General features: G+C 40.2%; 1 protein-coding gene across 3 annotated transcripts; it reads right to left on the reverse strand.

Moving 5' to 3' along the window:
* Positions 1 to 222: 222 nt before the first annotated feature.
* ZNF485 (zinc finger protein 485) lies at positions 223 to 12,430 on the reverse strand. Of its 3 annotated transcripts, none has more exons than XM_027062577.2 (5): positions 12,343 to 12,430; positions 11,847 to 11,933; positions 9,726 to 9,852; positions 9,169 to 9,264; positions 223 to 3,729 (listed from the first exon to the last, which is right to left on the reverse strand). In XM_027062577.2, the coding sequence occupies exons 2-5, from the start codon at positions 11,877 to 11,879 to the stop codon at positions 2,648 to 2,650; spliced, it is 1,338 nt and encodes a 445-aa protein (XP_026918378.1). In that variant the 5' UTR covers positions 11,880 to 11,933; positions 12,343 to 12,430; the 3' UTR covers positions 223 to 2,647. The 3 variants fall into 3 exon arrangements, with proteins under 3 accessions (XP_026918378.1, XP_053063059.1, XP_053063058.1); XM_053207084.1 differs by having other exon boundaries at positions 12,043 to 12,424; XM_053207083.1 differs by having other exon boundaries at positions 11,847 to 12,424.
* Between the last annotated feature and the right edge of the window lie 8,947 nt (positions 12,431 to 21,377).

Below are 21,377 nucleotides of genomic sequence, written 5' to 3' on the forward strand. Positions count from 1 at the left end.
ATGGGTGAAGGGAGTCAAAAGGTACAAACTTCCATTTATAAATAAGTCACCCTGCCAAGGCACTCCCTTCATGGAGTACCCTGGGAACCCCCAACCGATGACCCACCTCAGCTCCAGCCACCCTGCCAGGGCACCCCCTGCAAGCAGCACCCCAGGAACCCTAGACCCACGCCCTGCCTCTGCTCCAGCCACCCCCCTCCCCAGGGTGCCTCCTGTGCTGAGCACCCCAGGACATCCTGGCTTGTACTCACTTCAGCTTCAGCTATCCTGCCAGGGCACCCTCTGCATGGAGAGCCCCAGGACTGCCCCGGGCTGCACCTACTTCAGCTTCAGCTGTCCTGCCAGGGTGCCCTCTGTACGGAAAGCCCTACCTGAGGTTCTAGCCTATAGCGTCTACCACCAAATTTGTGAGAAGGCATTCAGATCAGTATTGACCAATAGAAATACGATGCGAACCCCAAATATGGGTTGCATATATAACTAAATTTTCTAGCAGACACATTAAAATCATTTTAAATAAATTTAATATTTAATTTAACCTATATATCCAAAATATCATTTTGATATATAACATAAAAATGACCGAGAGACTTTAGTTTCTGTTTGTCATGCTGCATCTTCAAAACCCAATGTATGTGTTACACTTATAACACATCTCAACTCAGACTAACCTCTTTTTAACTGCTCAATAGCCACTTGTGGCTACTCTACTGTGTCACCCTTAAATGATTCAACCAGGCAACTGTTAAGTCAATGCCAGTCTTGAGTTTTCCCAGCTGAGACCCAAACTTCACACTGTTAGAAAGTTGTCCCTGCCATGCTCTCTTTCTGAATTCTTGATACTCACAAAGTCTGTGAGTCTAACAAAATGATAACTAAGTTTGGGTGGCTTGTTATGTGCCAGCAGTAACTGGGATGCCAGTCTGAAAGTCTATAATTTATTTAAACGTTTTCCTAATTTAGGTGTTTTTCCCACTTCTTTTCAGGATTTTATTATAAACAATGCTATGATGAGTAATATAAGCTTTGTAAGCTAATCAAATTATTTCCTTGAGAGTGGATTTTCTGGGTCAATGGAAGCATACATTTAGATTGACATTCATGTTGTCAAACTGCTATCCAAAGCTTAACCAGTTTCCACTAATAACACACATATGCCCAACGGTGCTACTAATTAATACTAACCATTTTTAGTTTCTTGAGTTGAATGTTTAGTTCCTTTCCCTTCTGTTCTATAAAATTCATAAATAATCTGGCTTTAGCTTATGTCTTAAACTACCACTGATATATTTGTATTATAAAAGATTGAAGTAATGCACAAACTATATAAAAGGGGCCCTACACCACTATATAATTTGGCTTTTTTCCCACTTAAAGTCTTGGTTATCTTTCCGTGTTGGTTAAAAAATTAACCCATTAAGTGTTTATTGATTGAATGATTGCCTTATAATTGCTATGTATTAAATTACTGCATGGTAGTCCAGAGAATGCATGTTATCTTAATTTAACCATTACCCTAGTGATAGATATTATGGTGACTCAAATTGTGCATTACTATAGTGCTCTAAAGACTGCCTTTACTCTTTATTGGATTTTAAGAAGTAGAAATGTTAAGTCAAAGAGTAGAAGCTTTCTAAAAGTTGGCAGATACAGTCAAATTATGCTTCTCATCACCAAACACTTCATTAATTCACAATTCCTTCAACAATATGTAAGTGTGCCTATTTTCTTGCACCCTCAAAAGTACAAAATATTTTCTATCTTATTAATTTTTGCCAAGAATGACAAAAAAAAAATCTGATCATTTTAATTCACATTTCTCTAAAGCTGGTTATTTCTTTTGGACTATTTATATTTCCTTTTTCTGACAACTGTACATTCATATTCCAAGCTATTTCTCCACTGGGATTTTTATATTATTTTTATGTACCTTTATGAACCCTTTAGATATTCTAAGTATTGTTTGTTATTTATGATGGTGATAATATTCTCTCCAAGTCTGGCTCTTTGTATTTTAACACCATGAAGCCTATGGTCATACAAAAGCTTTTACTTTTTATGTGGTTATTTATTTTATTTTTATGGCTTCTGAATTTTCTTATTTAGAAAGACAACTAGGTTTAACTATGTTAAATTATACATTAATGTATATGCGATTAAATATTTCAAAAGAAAAGTCAAAGTAAAAATTTCACTTCATCACACCAATAAAAACATTCTTCTTAAAGATAAAAAACTTTTGGACTTTATTTTACTAGATCTTTTTGAATACATAGGATATATACATATAAACAAAATAGCTTCATTTCTTAAAATGTAAATTGGACCACAATATGTAGATTTTCTGCAACTTACTTTTTTTTAACTGGAACAAGATATCATGGGATATTTCTATGGCTCTCTATAGAGCTCTACTTCATTCTTTTTACTTGCTACATAGTGTTCTATAGTAACTATTTCCATATTGATAAACATTTAGGTTCTTCAAATATTTCACTAATACAAACCATACGACAGTGAACATCCTCACAAGTGAGAAGTTCTCCAGGATAGAGGTACACAGACTATTTTTGTTAAGTGTGTGATTTGTCGAATGTCTCCCCTTTGACGGTCAAAAAGAATAATTACTTTTGCCTGATTTACCACACTAATTACAATTGATGGCTCTTTCTTTGTTATGCATTTTCTTATGTTGTTTAAGGGCTGAACTCTGAGGAAAAGCCTTCCCACATGCATTACATTCATAAGGTTTTTCTCCGGTATGGATTCTCTGATGTTCCACGAGGCCAGAGCTATGTCTGAAGGATTTCCCACATTTCTTACAGTGATAGGGCTTTTCTCCAGTATGAATTCTCTGATGTCCAATAAGGGTTGAGCTCTTCGTAAAGACTTTCCCACAGTCATTACATTGATAGGGTTTATTTCCACTATGAGTTTTCTGATGTCCAGCAAAGGATGAGCTATACCTGAAAGATTTTCCACACTTACTACAGTGATAGGGTTTCTCTCCGGTATGCATTCTTTGATGACTAACAAGTGTTGAGCTCTTCCTAAAGGTTTTTCCACATTCATTACATTGATATGGTTTCTCACCAGTATGGATTTTCAGATGTTCCAACACAGTTGAGTTATCCCTAAAAGCTTTCCCACATTCCTTACATGTAAAAGGCTTCTCTCCACTATGTATTCTCTCATGACGAGTAAGGGCTACATTCTGAGCAAAGGCTTTCCCACAGTCATTACATTTGTAGGGCTTCTGACCGGTATGAATTCTCTGATGACGTAAAAGGATAGAGTTCTTTCCAAAAGCTTTTCCACATTCATTACATTTATGAGGTTTCTCTCTAGAATGAATTTTCTGATGATTAACAAATGTTGAGTGCTTCTTAAGGAATTTCCCACATTCAATACATCTATAGGGTTGCTTGCCTGTGTGGATTTTACGATGATTTAAAAGGGATGAGCTGCTCATAAAGGCTATCCCACATTCATTACATTTATGGGGTTTCTCACCAGTATGATTTCTCTGGTGGCTAATAAAGGAGGAACTATATTTGAAGACTTTCCCACATTCTTCACATTTATAATGTGTCTTCTCTGCGGAACTTCTGCCCTCCCAGTCCAGGCCTCTCTCCATCATGTCAATTTTTGTTTGTTCTCCCAGATCAGATCCTTCGGAGGTATTTTGCTTTAGGGTGGACACCTTTGTTTCAAACCAGTACTCCTGGACTGAAAAAAATTTTTTTAATTCAAACACTCTCTATGTTGAAATACTGAAAGTGTGAGCTGCACAGGATAAGAATAATGTTCTCTTCTACACAAGTAAGGGTTATGTAAAATTAATTCATCCCACTTGTGACTCTTGCTAAGAAAAGATGGCAAGACTAAAGATAACAGTTAAGTAGGTGTCTAAAGAAATGGCAGGAAGTTATATTATAAACTTTGTATTTAAAGAACGCAAAGAACATCTAAGAAGTTGGCAAGTTAGGAAGGCAACACAGAACCCGCCCCTCCAAAAATAGATGAGAATGTGAGAATACACACAAATTTGGAGAGAAAACCAAGTATCACAAAGCAAACCATGATTGCTAGCACAGAATCCTGTAGGGTAGTACATGTGAGAACATTTTAATGTCTCCAAGAACTTAAGGATAACATTTCATTGTGAGAATTTAACAGAGAACCAATATTTAATGTATCAGAGAAAAACCAGACAAAACATTTAAGGAACCAAAACAGTTCTCAGGCCTAAAAGATTCTAGACTTTAATCTAAGTTTTTAACATACCTAAAAAAGAACATACCAAATTGTCACTTTTTTGTTGTTGTTGTTACAAAGTACACACACAAGACCCAAGAGAAAATATGCAAGATGATTCTGACAAGCAGATGCCAGAAAACTAATGAAGCCATATTTGTGATAAATCAACAATCAATGATCAATTCTTTTACTGAATGAATTTTTCTTATATACAGATATAGATATATACACACATACACATATATTTATATTTTTATTATTTGTATTTATATTTATTATGATTCCATATATCAGATACTAGAGCTAAGATTTATTTTTTTAGGAAAATGCAAGAAATGAAGCCTGGTGAGTAACAGCCCAGATCCTTCAAATGGCCTTTAAAGGGATATACATTTAATGTATAATGGTTAAACTAGAGAAAATTTCAAGATACTGATTGTAAAGGTAGGTAGAGGCAAATTAGTCATATGAAGAGAAATGCAAGTATATGGACATCTGTTTTATGACAAAGGTAGTTTGCAGAGCAGTGAGGAACATTGGTACTTTTTTGGGAGAGTTAAACATGAACGCTACCTCTTACCATGCACAAAAAATCAGTTTCAAAAGTATGATAAATCTAAAAGGCAAACAATAAAGCTCCTAGAAGTTAACATAGAAGAATGTTTTCATGAACTTGGGGAAAGATTTATTAAAAAGGACACAAAAAGCACTGTCAAGAAAGGGAAAGATTGATAAACTAGACATCATTAAAATTAAAACTTCTATTCATCAAAAGACCATTAATAATGAAAAGCAGAGAGAAGGGTGATACTGCATATGTAATCAACAAAGGGCTCTCTGAATAGATATTTCGTGAAAGATGATATATAATGGCCAATAAACATTTGCAAATGCCCTCAACCTCATTAGATATCAGGGATAAGGATATTAAAACCACATGAGATACACAAAACACACAAAGAATGCCTAACTTCAAAAGACTGACAATATCAAGCACTGGTAAGGATACGGAAAAATGAGTACTCTCACACACTGATGGTAGAAATATAAATGGTACAAACCTTTAAAAAACTATTTGGCATTATGTAGTAAAGTTGAATATATGCATATCCTATAAAATAGAAAATCCACTCCTAAGTATGTGCCCAGAAGAAATGTATCTACATGTGAACCAAAAGATAACCCATAAAATTGTTCACAGCATCTCTAATATTAGTCAAAACCTGGAAATATCCCAAATATCCATCCAAATATATGCAATAAGCTATGGTATAGCAATACAATGAATGAAATACTCCATTTCATTTCATGTTTTCAAAGCATGGTCCCCAGTCCAGTTGCATTAGCATCAGCATCACCTGGGAACTTGGTAAAAATTTTCAGTTCACTCTAAACCAAATAAATAAAAAACTCTGAGGGCTGGGCCTAGTAATTGTACTTAAGCATGCATTCTGATGAATGCTAAATTTTTAAGAATCCTTGGTCTACACAAAGGACAATGAATGAAAATGGCCAAATAAACTTCAGTGTTAGTCTGGGTGGGGAGGGGTTAGGGCAGGGGAACATGGCTAATGATTGGGAGGGATCAGCATGTTATTTAGTAGTATTCCCAGGGTTCTTTTCCTTGACCTGAGTGTTGGTTACATAGTATTCGATTTAAAAATACTATACTAATTTAGGGGTGCTTAGGTGGCTCAGTCAGTTAAGCGTCCAACTCTAGATTTCGGCTCAGGTCATGATCTCATGGTCATGAGGTCGAGCTCTGCATCATAACCAAGAGGCATTTGATACAATTTAACATCGTACTTATTTTAAAATAAATAATTTCGTAATGAAAGAGGTGAATTAAATTTTTTTAATGTTTATTTTTTATTTTTTGAGAGAAAGAGAGACAGAGACAGAGCACAAGTGGGGGAGGGGCGGAGAAAGAGGGAGACACAGAATCTGAAGTGAGATCCAGGTTCTGAGCTGTCAGCACAAAGGGCTCGAACCCACGAACTGTGAGATCGTGACCTGAGCTGAAGTCGCACACTTAACTGACTGAGCCACCCAGGTGCCCCGAAAGAGGTGAATTAAATACTTCACTACATAATAACATTCAGGTTTCCCAACCCAATAACCAGCTAAATGGGAGAATCCTAGACACAATCCTATGAGAGACACAAAAAGACTACCATATCCATCATTACCATTATTGTTGACAATACAAAAACAAGTCGATATAAAACAAACTTTAAAAAAACACATGCTCGACTACACTCCTGATAAGAGAAATGCAAACTAAAATTACAATAAAATTAAAGTTTTTAACTATCAGTTTGTCAATGATCAAAAAGTATAAGACACTGTTGACAAGGTATGATCAGATTGGCATCCATACATTGTCATTAGGAGTATAAATGTATATAATCTCTATGGATATTGGTAATATTCACTGAATTTAAAAATATACTTACCCTTTCACCTACAAATTCTTCTAGAATTTATCCTATAGATGTACTTGAGAGAACTGATGTGTATAAAGATGATCACTGCATCATTCATAGTTACTATGTCCATCAACAGGGAACTGATAACATAAGTTACAGTACATCCATAAAATGAAACACTGTATACCCATTAAGAATAAAACAGCACTCGAGGCGGCTGGGTGGCTCAGTCAGTTAAGCGTCCGACTTTGGCTCAGGTCATGATCTCACAGTCCGTGAGTTCGAGCCCCGCGTCGGGCTCTGTGCTGACAGCTCAGAGCCTGGAGCCTGTTTCAGATTCTGTGTCTCCCTCTCTCTCTGCCCCTCCCCTATTCATGCTCTGTCTCTCTCTGTCTCAAAAATAAATAAACGTTAAAAAAATTAAAAAAAAAAATAAAACAGCACTCTAAATGATGTAGCTATTTGAAATGATTTCCAAGATATTACAAAAGATACACAATACTGTACTACCATGTGCTTTAAAAAAAAAAAGGAATACATGTATATTCTTGCAAAGCACACATTATATCTAGAAATTTCCACAAGAAATTTATATAAGAATGCCTCCAGAGAGAGGAACTGGATGATTAAGAAAGGTATGTGAAGGGAATGCGTGGGTGGCTCAGTTGGTTAAGCATCTGACTCTTGATTTCGGCTCAGGTCATGATCCCAGGATCATAGGATCAAGCCTCACATTAGGCTTTGGGCTGACAGTGTGGAGCCTGCTTGGGATTCATTCTCATTCTCTCTCTCTCTCTCTCTCTCTCTCTCAAAAATAAATAAACTTAAAAAAATAAATAAATAAAGGTATGTGAAGAAGACTGCATACAATTTGAACCATCTGAATTTTGTACCATATGTATTTCTAAAAGCTAAAAGAGTAGAATATGCAGAAAAGGAGGATGAACTGTGAAACATGGAAGGGTTGTGAAATCTTTGTCTAAAGATTTATTAGTCTTCCAAATGGATGGAAGAAATATCAAAGGAAACATTGCTAGTTTTTACTACATCTAAATTCTAAACATCTTATTTCAAAAAATACCAAAATTAAAACAGAAAGAACAAAGAATAAGGAAGACTGAGTTACTACTACTACTGAATTACTCAATAAGGAATCTACACAAAAATTTAGAGGGAAAGGGGGTGCCTGGGTGGCTCAGCCGGTTAAGCGACTAACTTCAGCTCAGGTCATGATCTCCTGGTTTGTGAATTTGAGCCCCACATCAGGCTCCTCAATGACGGTGCAGAGCCTGCTTGGGATTCTCTCTCTCTCCCTCTCTCTCTGCCTTTCCCCCATTTGTGCTTTCTCTCTCTTTCAAAATAAATAAATAAAACTTTTAAAATTTTAGGAGAAAAAAATTAAACATAGTAAGAACAAAAGAATTACTGAAAAGCGTTAAAAAACAAAACAAAACAAAACAAAACAGGGGCACCTGGGTAGCTCAGTCAGCTAAGCACTCAACTCTTGATTTCAGCTCAGGTCATAATTTCACAGTTCATGAGATCAAGCCCTGAGTCGGGCTCTGCTCTGGCAGCATGGAGCCTGCTTGGGGTTCTCTCTCTCCTTCTCTCTCTGCCCTTCTCCTGCTCACACACACATGTTCCCTCTTCCTCTCTCTCTCTCTCTCTCAAAATAAATTAAAAAACATTTTTAAAAAACCTAGGTTAAACAAATTATATATATCACTGGTATTTTCCATGAAATATAATTATAAAAGTTTCATTGAAGATGATATAGGCAAAATGACAATTAGAGTTTTTAAAAAAGGAATACTAGCAAGATAAATGTTGTAGGTGAGAGAAACATCATGTTTAAAGACTTTGAAATGAATTATGATGCAAAGAAAGCGACTTACAGAAATTTATGCAAAGTATACACAGAAAAAAGATGAGAGCCAAGAGCAAAGGATAACAGAGACATTTTAAAAGGGGAGAAAATGCTTCCCCATCAACTTGTTTGCTAAAAATAGTAATTATCTGATAGTTAGGAAACTATGCTTACACTTGGAATCTGCCACTGCCACTATATGATTAAAGATAATGGATATTAAAACCAGAAAAGGATATACAGTCATTTATTAAGCTAACCATGAGAGAATTTGAAAGGAATTGAAAATGGACAGAAGATAGAAACAAAGTACAGCCCGACAAGTGCCTGAAAACAGGGAGGGAGAAAAAAAAAACACATGAAGAGACTGAGGACTTCAGGCGAGAAGTCATGGGCCTGAGGCCCTCGAGAAGGGAGCAGGCACGGATAGAATGAGGAGAAAAATGGCAAGTCATTTGACGCAGCGATGACATTAAGAGGAGGAAAGCGGTGTCAAGTTCCCCCACGCGGCTGCACAGACACACGCCCTCTGAGGTGAGCCTCGTGACCAACAAGTCCTCCTCACCACTCTGTGCGCTGAGCTGCTGCTTGAAATGGCCCCGCCTCACTCACCTGAACAAGTACCTGATGGAACTTGCTGTACTTCCATCCGTGGCTCTGACCCTTGCTCCAACTGGGTGATTAGTTTGGGTTTGGAAGAGAGAAGCCCTGTTCATAGAAAAACACAAAAGGAATGTGACTATGGTCATGAGCACAAGCAGTCATCCCAGACCTCAGTCTCAGGAAGGTTTCCACATCAGAGAGGCCTAGAGGGTGGTATGAGGATGTCCAAATCATGTCCAAATCATGCTAGTTATAGAAAGGTAGGAGGGAAGGTCAGTTAGAAAACCAGGCCTCCTTGAGCATGAGAATTCCTATTGTTGGTGGCAGACAAATCCTGAGATGGAAAATTTAGAAAACTGGGCTAGACAACACACATAGCTGCCATCTTAAACTCTGTATGGCTCGGACTTTCTGAGAGATGGGACTGTGCATAAACTCCAGCCTCTAAATCCATGCTAAAAACAAACAAAACTTCCTATTTACGATTTAAATACCCCAAATCATTTACCCTGTGAAAACACACAGTTGCCCAGGAAATCAATTTTGAATTAAAAAGACATCCTTACCCACTGACACCAGATTCCCATAGTTTTCCAGCATCACATCCTTGTACAGGGCCCGCTGAGCAGCATCCAGGTGTTTCCATTCAATGTGGGTAAAGGCCACAGCCACATCCCCAAATGTCAGTGATCCCTGCAAAGTCAAACCCAATTCTTCTCACCAAGGAATGTTTATACCCTGAAGTAGGGAACCAGGAAGTCCTCATCAGAAAAGGAGAGCAACACCTTCAAGGCCAGCTTCTGATACTTCAGCTTGTTTATGCAGAGGGAAGTGGAACACAGTTAACAAAAGGACCAAGGGGGAAAGTAAATGACAAGCTCAGGAAGCAGACTTGCTACCCAGGAACAAAAAATCAAAAGAAGCTGGAAAATCCAGCCAGCAATAAGAGGAGGTCATGGCCCCTCGTTTCAACCACACTGCCCTCCTCACGTTCTTCCAACACGCCTATCATGCTCCCTCCTCTGGGCCTGGCATTTGCTCATTCCTCACTTCATAGGTCTTTGCTTAAATGTCACCTCCTCAGAATGTTCTTCGCTTTTCTCCCATCCTCTACCACTCTCCATCCTATGTCCCACTTCACTCTCTTCACAGGATTTCTCACTACTTGGCAGGACTAGATTTATCATCTATAATGTGAGCTCCAGGAGCTTAGGGACCACTTGGGTCACTGTTGTCCCCCTCGCCTAAAATACTGCCTGGAACATAGAAGTGTTCAAGGATTTGTCAGTCAACAAATAAATAGAAACTCCAAAAGGCATGCAAAATGATAGTGGATTTATCCTAGAATTTACTAGGAAATAATATATATTTGTCAATTGCCTTTCACAGCAATAGCAACTCAGTATGTACCACGCACAGTGCTAAGCCCCAAGATAAACACCATCTCTCTGCATTTCTGCCATGATGGTCTATAAAGTAAATCTATTTTATAGCTAAAGATACTAAGGCTCAGAGAGTTGAAAGAACTTGTTCAAAGTCACAGGGCTGGCTGACTACAGAATAAAAAGGAGCTTTAAAAAGTGATAGTGAGGGGCGCCTGGGTGGCGCAGTCGGTTAAGCGTCCGACTTCAGCCAGGTCACGATCTCACGGTCCAGGAGTTCGAGCCCCGCGTCAGGCTCTGGGCTGATGGCTCGGAGCCTGGAGCCTGTTTCCGATTCTGTGTCTCCCTCTCTCTCTGCCCCTCCCCCGTTCATGCTCTCTCTCTGTCCCAAAAATAAATAAATGTTGAGAAAAAAAAAAAAAAGTGATAGTGAGACTATGGAGCAAATAGGAAGATATTTCATAACATATTAATATGTCATAACATATTAAAACATATTAAAAGGAAAAAATGGATAAGCCTAAAAAATACTTATACAAAAGTGTTTCAAATGAAATAATTTGATTTGTTAGTGCAATAGGAATATGGATCTTTAATTTTTAAAATTTTCCTTTACTCTTAATTTGTATAATAGTCAAGTAGGTCTTACTTCCTTTCAAAATGCTAATTTACTTCCTGTCAACTTCTCAAAATTCTTCAAAACCCAGTTTTCTCCAGCATACAGGCAAACTCCAGCCTGGCATTCTAGATCCCAAATGTTTCCAAATTTCTCTGGAACCCGTGTTCATGGTTCAGATATAATGGCTTCACTCATGTTATAGCCTTCCCCTAGTCACCCCACCTTCTGCAATTATGCAAAATTAATTTAATCTTCAGGAAGAACTAAACACACCCTGAAGACTCCTCTGACCCCTGAACATCAAGAGAGCACTACCATCATTGTGTCGTATCTATCAGCCTCTGTCCTTGTATGATGTGTCTGTCCTTCATCTTCTGCGAGGTGGCAAACTCACTTTGAGACAATGGCTATTCCTTACCTACAAAGTACTCTTCAGTTTCAAGCACTCTAGAAAGCATGGGTAGCAATCATCTATTTAGTAAATGACTCTGTAATGTGTAGAGAGGACATGAAGGGACAACAGTGGGGAGAGGGGTCCTTTCTCCGCAGCGCTGCACCTATCCAGGATTGGCTCAGGGAACCTAATTTGGTCCATACACAGGGCAGAGCACCTTCCAGACAAGCATAAACCCAGCTTCACTTTGAAAGAGTGGCAATTCCTCAGGAAAAGTTAAAACCAAACTTGCCTGGATCTGGGCTCTTGGTAGCCTTGGGGCCATCTGTCTCCTGAACTGTTCTCCCAGGCAAAGGCAAAGAATCCTGAATAAGCCAATCTGGGAAAGAAGAAAGGAAATATGAGGAAGTCCCTCCATGTCCTAAACTAGCTAGAACTTGCTCTCTGCAAGCTGAACCGACCAGTCCTCCACCCTCCCTACTCCGCACAAAGGTGGGTAGACAGGTGAAGGTGGTTAAGATCAGGACTGGCTGCCTGGAGTCCGGCCGGGCAGCAAGCTCCAAGCCAAGCTCTGGCTGTCAGTCAGGAACCTTCGCCAAAACGGGTGGAAAGTCTCGTCGGTGACTCGATCTCTGGGCCTCAGGGCAAGCCTTTAAACTCTCAGGCGCCGGATTGGGGCGGCCATTTAACACAGTACGGCTCATCTGGGTGGGGCCCCGGCCACATCTGCCTGTCCCCTCGTAAACCGGCTCCTTTCTCGGCCCGCCCTGGGGAAAAGAGGGGCGCACCAGGTCTCAGTGCCTGCCTGGCGGCCGCCGTTCCAAAACGGCGCTGGGCGTGCTGGCCTACGAGGCTGCGCGCGCCGAAGAACTCCGAGACCCGCGAGCAGGCAGGAACCTCGCTCTACTCACACGGAGGCCGGCAGGGCCGGAAACGGAAGCGGCCGCGGAGCCCCTGGGAAATGTAGTCTCGGATGCAGTCAGAGCTCAGGGTCTCCATCGTATGCCTATGTTGGCATCTTTGGAGAGCTTTGAAAAGTAATGGGGCCATGGTCCCAGCTCCAGAGATTCCGGATTTATGCTCTAGGTATAGTCCTGGCATTGGGATTTTTTAAAGTTCCCAAGTGATTCTGATGTGCAGCCAAGATTGGTACCCAATGCTAGAAACTAATGCAAATCTGTAAGGCATATTTTATGTTACTTTGGGGCAGCTATTTATGATTGATTTGTTCACCTATTGGTTTCAGAGTAATGCTGTTTTGATTTCAAGTTAAAAAAAAAAAAAGCATGTTAGAAAAGCAGAGCACCCAAAACACTAAGATTTTTCTATTTGCTAGCATAGAAGATGGAACAAGATTGGATCCGTTTTTTAAAACTGTGGTTTTTGGGGGGTGCCTGGGTGGCTCAGTCGGTTGAGCATCTGACTTCGGCTCAGGTCATGATCTCACGGCTGCAGAGTTCAAGCCCCGCGCCAGGCTCTGTGCTGACAGCTTAGAGCCTGGAGCCTGCTTCAGATTCTGTGTCTCCCTCTCTCTGCCCCTAACCCACTCACATTCTGTCTCTGTCTCTCTCAAAAATAAATAAACATTAAAAAAAATTTTTTTAATTTAAAAAATAATAATAAATAAAAAATAAAACTTTTTTTCAGGGCACCTGGGTGGCTCAGCTAGTTGAGCGTGTGACTTTGGCTCAGGTCATGATCTCATGGTTCATGAGTTCAAACCCCACAATGATTTGCTGCTGTCAGCACAGAGCCTGCTTCCCATCCTCTGTCCCCTCTCTCTCTGCCTCTCACCTGCTTGTGTACTTTCTCTCAAAAATAAATAAAACACTAAAAAAATAAATGGATACAAATGTGTTATTTTCTAGAAAAAAAATCCTCCTTATACACTCCAGGAATTGGACAGATTAGGAAGGAAAAATGTATCTCTTTTGTTCAGTTAGGACTTCTTATTTGAAAGACTATTTCTCAGAATGGGGCAGTTATTTACTGAATTAATAGTGATTAACCAATGCCCTGCTAAGTGCCACTCACTAGTCTAGATGCTAAGGACAGAGCACTCGACAAGGCCTCCCTCCTTAACCAAACTTTGGTCAGGGTCTTCTCAATCCTCTTCTCAATAAGGCCTTGTCTTTGGCCTAATGAGCCCAATTTTAGCAAAGGATCCCACTAAACCAGTTCATCAAGAATTCCCCCACCCTTGGATCCAATCAAGCTTCGTTTCCCCCATCCTTGATACCTAACCCAATTCTGCTCTGCCCTCCCCCCACCTTGATACCTAACTAATTTCTTCCTAGAAATTTTCCATTTACTCCCTCACCCTATCAGTTGGCTATAAAACCCCATTTGACCCTGTTGTGTTGGGAGTTAAGTTCAAGCTCTCTCCCATATTGCAATGCAATGAAATCTTAAATAAACCCTTCTTTTCAATTCAATAAGTGTCAGTATAATTTCTCTTTGATGCAGTAAACAAAATAAACAATGTCTCTCCCCTCAAAGATCTTACATTCAGATGGGCATCAGGAAGAGAGAGATTCAACAAAATCAGGGTAAAGAGGTAGGAAGAGGATTCTTATTTAAAATAGAGCTGTAAGGATTGGCACCTTTGATAAGAGATCATATGTTCAGAAGTCTGAAGGAAATGAGGTAACAAGAAGGAGTATACCTGTGGGAAGTCAGATAAAACAGCAGATGCAAAACCCCTACAGAATATGCTTCATTTATTTGAGGAACAGCAAAAGGCCAATGTGCTTAGAACACTAAAAACATAGGTAAAAGCTAGAACACGGGTGTGATGATTAATTATATGTGTCAACTTGGTTGGGCTAAAGGGCACACAGACAGCCGGTAAGACATTAATTCTTGGTGTGTCTGTGATAGCGTTTCCAGAAAAGAGTAGCATTTGAATCAGCAGACTGAGTAAAGAAGATCCACCTTTACTAATATGGGCAGGCATCATCCCATCCTTTGAGAGCCCAGGTGAACAAAAAGGGGAAGGATGAATTCTCTCTTTCTTCTTGAGCTGAGGCGTCCATCTTCTCTTGTCCTCAGATGTCAGAGCTTCTGGTTCTTAGACCTTCAGACTCTGGGACTTCCTCCAGCACACCACCCCCTCCCTTCTCAGGCCTTCAGCCATTGGTTCCACTGGTTCTTGGGCCTTCAGACATAGACTGAATTACAACGCCAGCTTTCCCAGTTCTCCAGCTTGCAAGTGGCAGATCATGGGACTTCTCAGCCTCTATAACCACATAAGCCAACTAATTAATTAAATACACATACTATCATTCTATTTCTCTGGAACACCCTAATACAATGTTGGTCCATTTAGTCCACTGCAAGGATATTGGCTCTAATTTTGAATGATATAAGCCATCAGAATGTGGGGAAATGGGAAGCCTCATTGTTGGTAGGATCATAAAATGGTGTGGCCACTTTGGAAAATAGTTTGGCAGTTCCTCAAAACCTTAAATATGGAGTTACCATATCATTCAGTGATGCCATTCCTAGACACCTACCAAAGAGAAATGAAAATATACATCCACACAAAAACTTGTACACACGTGTTCACAGCAGTGTTATTCATAAGAGCCAAAAGTGAAACAGCACAAATGTCCATCAACTGGCAAATGGATAAAAAGTGTGGTATATCCAAACAATGGAATGATATGTGGCAACAAAAAGGAATGAAGTAGTGATATATGCTACATAATTGATGAACTTTGAAAATAATACTAAGTTAAAAAAAAAAAAGATAGTCACAAAATACAATGCGATTCCATTTATACAAAATGTCCAAAAAAAGGCAACTTCATAGAGACAGAAAATATATTAATAGTTGCCAGTGGATGGAGGGAAGGAGGTATGGGGAATGACTGTTAATGGGTATGAAGTGATGGGGGGTGATGTTTAAAATTAAATAGTAATTGGGACGCCTGGGTGGCTCAGTTGGTTAAGCGTCTGACTTCAGCTCAGGTCACGATCTCACGGTCCGTGAGTTCGAGCCCCGTGTCAGGCTCTGGGCTGATGGCTCAGAGCCTGGAGCCTGCTTCCAATTCTGTGTCTCCCTCTCTCTCTGCCCCTCCCCCGTTCATGCTCTGTCTCTCTCTGTCTCAAAAATAAATAAACATTTAAAAAAAATTTTTTTAATAATAAAAATAATAAATAAAATTAAATAGTAATTATATTAGTTTACTAGGACTATCATAACAAAGTACCACAAACTTAAGCAATAGAAGTTCATTTTCTCAGTCTGAAGGCTAGAAGCTCATTATCAAGCGAGGCTGGTTCCTTCTGAGACTGGGTAAAATCCTTCCTTGACTCTCCCTACCTTCCTGTGGTTGTTGTCAATCCTTTGCATTTCGTGGCTTGAATACTCCTGTGTGTGTCTGTCTTCATATGGTATTTCCTCTTATAAGGATAGCTAGTTATATGGGATTAGAGCCCACCCTAATGACCTCATCTTAACTTGATTATATCTACAAGAACCCTATTTTCAAATAAGGTTACATTCTGGAGTACTGGGCATTAGGACTTCAAGTATGAAGGGTGTGGGGGAGGACACAATTCAACACATAAAGCTTAGTTTTATGTTTTATGCTTTGTTCCTTAATGGTTGCCTTTAATACCTCTAATTTATTTTTAATAAAGTTCATATATTATAAAAGAAAGGATCTAAATTTGTCTCAAATGATTGCATAATTTTTTCAACACCTTTCACTGAAAAGTCTACTCTTTCCTCCAGCAAATCAAATGTCATCATTATCTTATGCCACACTATAGTGTCTCCCAAATACAAGTTTGGGGGATTTCTTAATCTGTGCTATTTTTCAGAAGCACAGGGCTCAGATAAACTTCAACACTCTCACTATTAATAGGAAGCGGTTAAATAAGTTATAGTAAATCCAAATGAAAGATTACTAGGCAACCATTAAAAATTTCAATGTGGATATAAACATATGTTACATAAATGTGCTGACAAAATTGGGGGGGCCTGGGGTTTTTTAAATTGAAGTAAAGTTGACACACAATGTTACATTCATTTCAGGTGTACAACACAGTGATTCAACAACTACCCATTATGCCATGCTCACCACAAGTAGCTACCATCTGTCACCATACAACTATTATAATACCATTGACTATATTCCCTGTGCTGTACCTTTTACCCTCGTGATTTATGGACGAAATACTGTGAATGAAAAAAAATCAGTTTCTAAAAGAGCCTATGTGGCATAATCCCATTTAAGTATCACATAACAATGACATAATGCCAGAAACATGCTCAGCAAGGGCCTACTGTAAAGTATGATTCAACTCATGCCAAGAACCATGCTAAACCTTCTACTTGAATCATTTCATGTAATACTCAAAGCAACCCTATGAGGTAGGTGCTATTACTATTCTCAACAGAAAAAACTTTTTGTTCTAGAAATTTCAAAATATGCACAACATGGGAATAATATAGCCTCCAAGTATCCATAACCCAGATTCACAAATATTGAGATCATGCCTGTTTTAGTTTATCTGTCAATCTCTCCTCGCCTTTTACTGAACTATTTAATCTACAAATAATCAAGTATATATCTTACCTAAGGGCATTTTAGTTTATTTTTTACATTGTATCATTATTACACTTAAAAAATAAATAATTTGAGAGATTGAATATACACATGGACAATAGAAAGACCATATATAAAAACAATCTGCAGCAACCAGCTCAGGAAACCAACCCATAATCTACGATAACTAGCCCAGGAAGCCAGTCTGCTTGTAGGCTGACTTGTAAGAAGTCAGAATATCATCTCTAGCAATCAGCCCGGGCAGCCAAACTATCAATCATCCCCAAACAGTCAGGCCTTGATTAATAACTGACAATATCCCTAAGTTTTGTCCCCACTTCCAATTTAGGATCAGAGAAAGCCAAATATGCTCCCCTAACCAATCACATAGGATGCCCTCTTCTACTTAGCCACCTCCAGTTTCCCTGCAATCAGGGCATACCCAAAGCCTTCCTTTTTTCCACTCTAAAGCTTTATCACTCCGCTGCCTTTGAATCACAGCCAAAATGCAAGGGATAGTAGCTGACTACCTTGCCATAGCATGCTTATTCTCATTTGGTTGGTCTTCACTTTTTCCACAAATTCTTTATATCTAATATCCAGTCCAAATTCAAATCTTTGTAAGTGTCCCATAGATTTATTTTGTGTCTAGTTTGTTTGATTCAAACGGGAACCCTTCAAGCCAGGCCTGGGTCCTTACAACTTGATGGTAGTAGTCTTTGGAACTTTCTTGCTCTCTGGCAGACAAGTTGTTCCAGGCTTGCTCTATGCTTTGTCATGAACCAGCCATTTCTCCAAAGACCCCTGGCTTTTTCAGTTTCCTGCAGTCTTTCGGAGTCACCTACAAACTGGAGCTTGTGAAAGAGCCTGTGGAACCTCAGGCCAGTTTCATTGGTATCCTCAGTTTCTTGCTGATGGTTCCGCTCAGAGTGGAGCTCTCTTCTTGGAGGACGGTATTATTTGGTGGCATTTTCTGTGTTCTGGGTTCCAGAACTCTCACGACCTTGGAACAGCTGCTGAAGCCTGATGGTGATTCGACCCACCTCTTCTAGGATCCGTGGGGATCCCCTGATCTTGGTTTTGTTGAAGATACTGTCCAACGGGATGTTTCTCCTGCTATCCTAGTGACTCAGTCCATTTTTGTGAGTGATTTGGGGAATTCAAAAACTGCGGCCATAAGGATCTTGTCCTGCTCCTCGTTTAACAGATGAGAAATGTTTAGAGAAGCTAAATAATGTGGCCTCAGTGTGCTCATCTGCAAAAACGTTAATAATCTCTGCTCGCCTACCTCCCACGACTGTTATGAGAATTAAATGATATAAAAGAAGTGAAAAGTCAGAAATTCAAGGAGAGGGATGCCACAGAACACAAGGGCAGAAATTCCTGGAACAGCGCCTCCACCTGAAGGGCATGTCTCTAGTGTCTGGGGCCACCTAAAGGTCAAAACTGAGAATAACAGTTACATTAACTTTTACCGCCTGCATTGTGATGTACACCTTCCATGCCTTATTCCATGTAGTTCTCACAACAGCCTGAAAGGGACAGGTTTCCTGAGCCTCATTTTACAGAGGAGGAAATCCAGGCTTGGTGACATTGATAAACTTGCTCGTGATGTCAGTTTTCTGGTGGCAGAGCCTGTATTTACACCCAGGCTATCTGACTCCACAGCCCCTGCCTTTAGCTGCTCTGCTCTGGAGCCTGAAGGGGAGAAGGTGTGGGTTTTCACCGAAATGAGGGAAAGAGAGAAGACAGAGGAGAAGGTGAGCCAGGTTATTGAGCTATTGAGAAGCCTTTGCAGCTATTCTCAATATCCTGTTTCACTGAGGTAGGTGACTAAGCTGAAAGCCAGGCTGGCACATTTTTGGGGGTAGGCTCCCAGATTGCAATTGCCCCCTTAGAGTCTTTCAAGGCATTCTTGGAAATATGCCACTCTTCTAGGGTTTCCAGATAAAATTCAGGATGCCCAGCAGCGTCTGAATTTCAGACAAACATTACAAAGAACACACATCTAAACAAAAAAATAAGGCCATTCATTGTGTATCTGAAATTCAAATTGAGCTGGGCATCCTGTATTTTCATTTGCCAAATCTGGCAACCCAACTCTGCCCACCCCACACAGATTTTTTTTCTTTTACATTTCCATCATCCTAATACAACATCTAAAAAGCCACAATTTTTTGGTTTAAAGATTTTTAGACCTTTCGGGATACCCTGTGATACACTTAACCTTAGTTTGGGGGGGACGCTCCTTAAGATGTTATCTACTCAATAGTATCCTTAGTTGGCAGTGGCCGACATCTTAAAGAAAGTCAACAGGTAGAATCTGAAGAAAGGTGAAAGCACAGCAATAACAATCAGGATGAAGAGGCTGCTGGGGGAGGAGAGAGGATTCATAATGCTGAAAACCACTAAAACCCTCACCCCCAGTGCTGGTGGAGCCCTGTGGAGCAACAGCATTGTATGTGACAAGGTACACAGAATATACTCACTGAATGCTTTTGAATGAGTAAGCGCAGGAATGATGCTGAGGTGCATCTAGTAGCAGGAACACTATAATGATAAGTGTCTACCCCTGGATCCCTAGCAAGGCAGCACCAAGAGCCCTTCAGTACTAGGCAGGACTAACTTCCCTCCTCTCCCCTCCCTGCTTGTCTGAGGGCACTTGACCAATTCTCTCCTTTTCTCTGGGCCTCAATTCCCAGTCTGAAAAGTGAAGAAGGCTGGATGAGACCCTCCTTATCACCCTCTTCATTTGTATGGTTCACATTTGAGCACATTCCAGGGACAGCCTGGGAAACAGAACTGGACATATTCTTAGAACTTGTAGGAATCTGGAAGGAGGCAGCTCTGTGTTCCCCTGTTCTAGCCAGGAGCCAACCTGGCTGGGCTCAAATCCACACAGGAGCCCTGACCTCCCTTTTCCAGCTCCTACAGTGATTTCTGCAGCTTTCCTAGGAGTCCACTATGACTGGACCTGCATCTACCACCATTTCTATGTTGGGTTGATCCCTCAGCAGGCTGAACTGGGAGGCAGGGCCCAAGGGGTCCAACAGAAGTTCCTTTCCTCATCTCTATTCTGGCCTATTCCATTTGTGATCCCCTGAAAAGATGAGGTGACAGACAAATGTGCTATAGTGAACGTGTGCCCAATTCAATATCCAAGGTGCTGAGTTTCAATCCCGGCTCTGCCATTTACCACCAGCAGGATCTTGGGCAAGTCACTGTCCCTTTCTCGCTCATCCTCTGTGCCTTCAATTTAAAAATAAGTGAGCAGGGGCACCTGAGTGGCTCAGTCAGTTGAGCATCCGACTTTGGCTCAGGTCATGATCTCACGGCTCATGAATTCGAGCCCTGCATCAGGCTCTGTGCTGACAGCTCAGAGCCTGGAGCCTGCTTCAGATTCTGTGTCTCCCTCTCTCCCTGCCTCTCCCCTGCTTGCACTGTGTCTCTGTCAAAAATAAATAAATATTAAAATTTTTTTTCTTAAATAATAAATAAAACAGGGTTGTTAACAGGCAATGATAAACATTGGGCCCTGAGCCCAGTGCAGGGCATCCAGGAGGAAATCAGTAAATGGAAGTCCCTCCACCTTTCTTTCTGTGTCTCCCAAGGGCTCTCCAGCTGAGGCCTACAGACTGATGTGCTCCCTGGCCAGTGCTCCTCCAGGTCCCAAGACCACAATAAGCAGAAGATGCAGACCCCAAATGAAGACCTCTCAAGCTTCTTCCCAGAGCATCTAGCCCTGGCCACATGGAGGACTTAGCTGGGCCTCAATGGCCTCAGGGGGCCATACCATAACTGCCTTTCTCTGGGGTCAGGGATGGAATCAGCTAAGGAGAGATGGCAAAAGGGTACTGGATAGGGGTGGGGCAAGACTAAAGTAAGATTGAAAAAAAAAAAAGTACCATTAGATACATCCACACAGCAGATCATTTGACTTGGAAAACAGATACGAACATTCCTGTGAGCCTCAGCCACACTATTTAGGTAAAAAAAAACTCCTTACTATATTGTGAGTCCCCTAAACAGGGCTCAAGAAGGACTTCTACTAACAAGTCTGCATTCATAAATGTGACAACTTGGAAGCACTGAACAAGCTCCCTGAAAACCACAAACTACAAAAACAAAAACAAAAAAATAAAATGATCTGAAGAGTCATGTGACTATTAAAGAAACTTAACTTGTAATTTAAAATAAAAGGAAATCTCCAGGCTTACATTGTTTGTTTCACTGGAGAAGTCTATCAAACATTTAAAGAGCAATTA

This window comes from Acinonyx jubatus, chromosome D2 (assembly GCF_027475565.1).
Source record: "Acinonyx jubatus isolate Ajub_Pintada_27869175 chromosome D2, VMU_Ajub_asm_v1.0, whole genome shotgun sequence".
In the NCBI taxonomy this organism is placed as follows: domain Eukaryota; kingdom Metazoa; phylum Chordata; class Mammalia; order Carnivora; family Felidae; genus Acinonyx; species Acinonyx jubatus.

Bases quoted from the DNA above. Each gene is read 5' to 3' on its own strand.
- ZNF485 (XM_053207083.1), bottom strand. From the start codon at position 11,972: ATGGAGGGACTTCCTCATATTTCCTTTCTTCTTTCCCAGATTGGCTTA. The intron at 9,853-11,846 runs GCAAGTTTGGTT...TTGACTTTGCAG, and splicing joins TACCAAGAGCCCAGATCCAG to GGATCACTGACATTTGGGGA. The intron at 9,265-9,725 runs GTAAGGATGTCT...TTCTATGAACAG, and splicing joins TGGGAATCTGGTGTCAGTGG to GGCTTCTCTCTTCCAAACCC.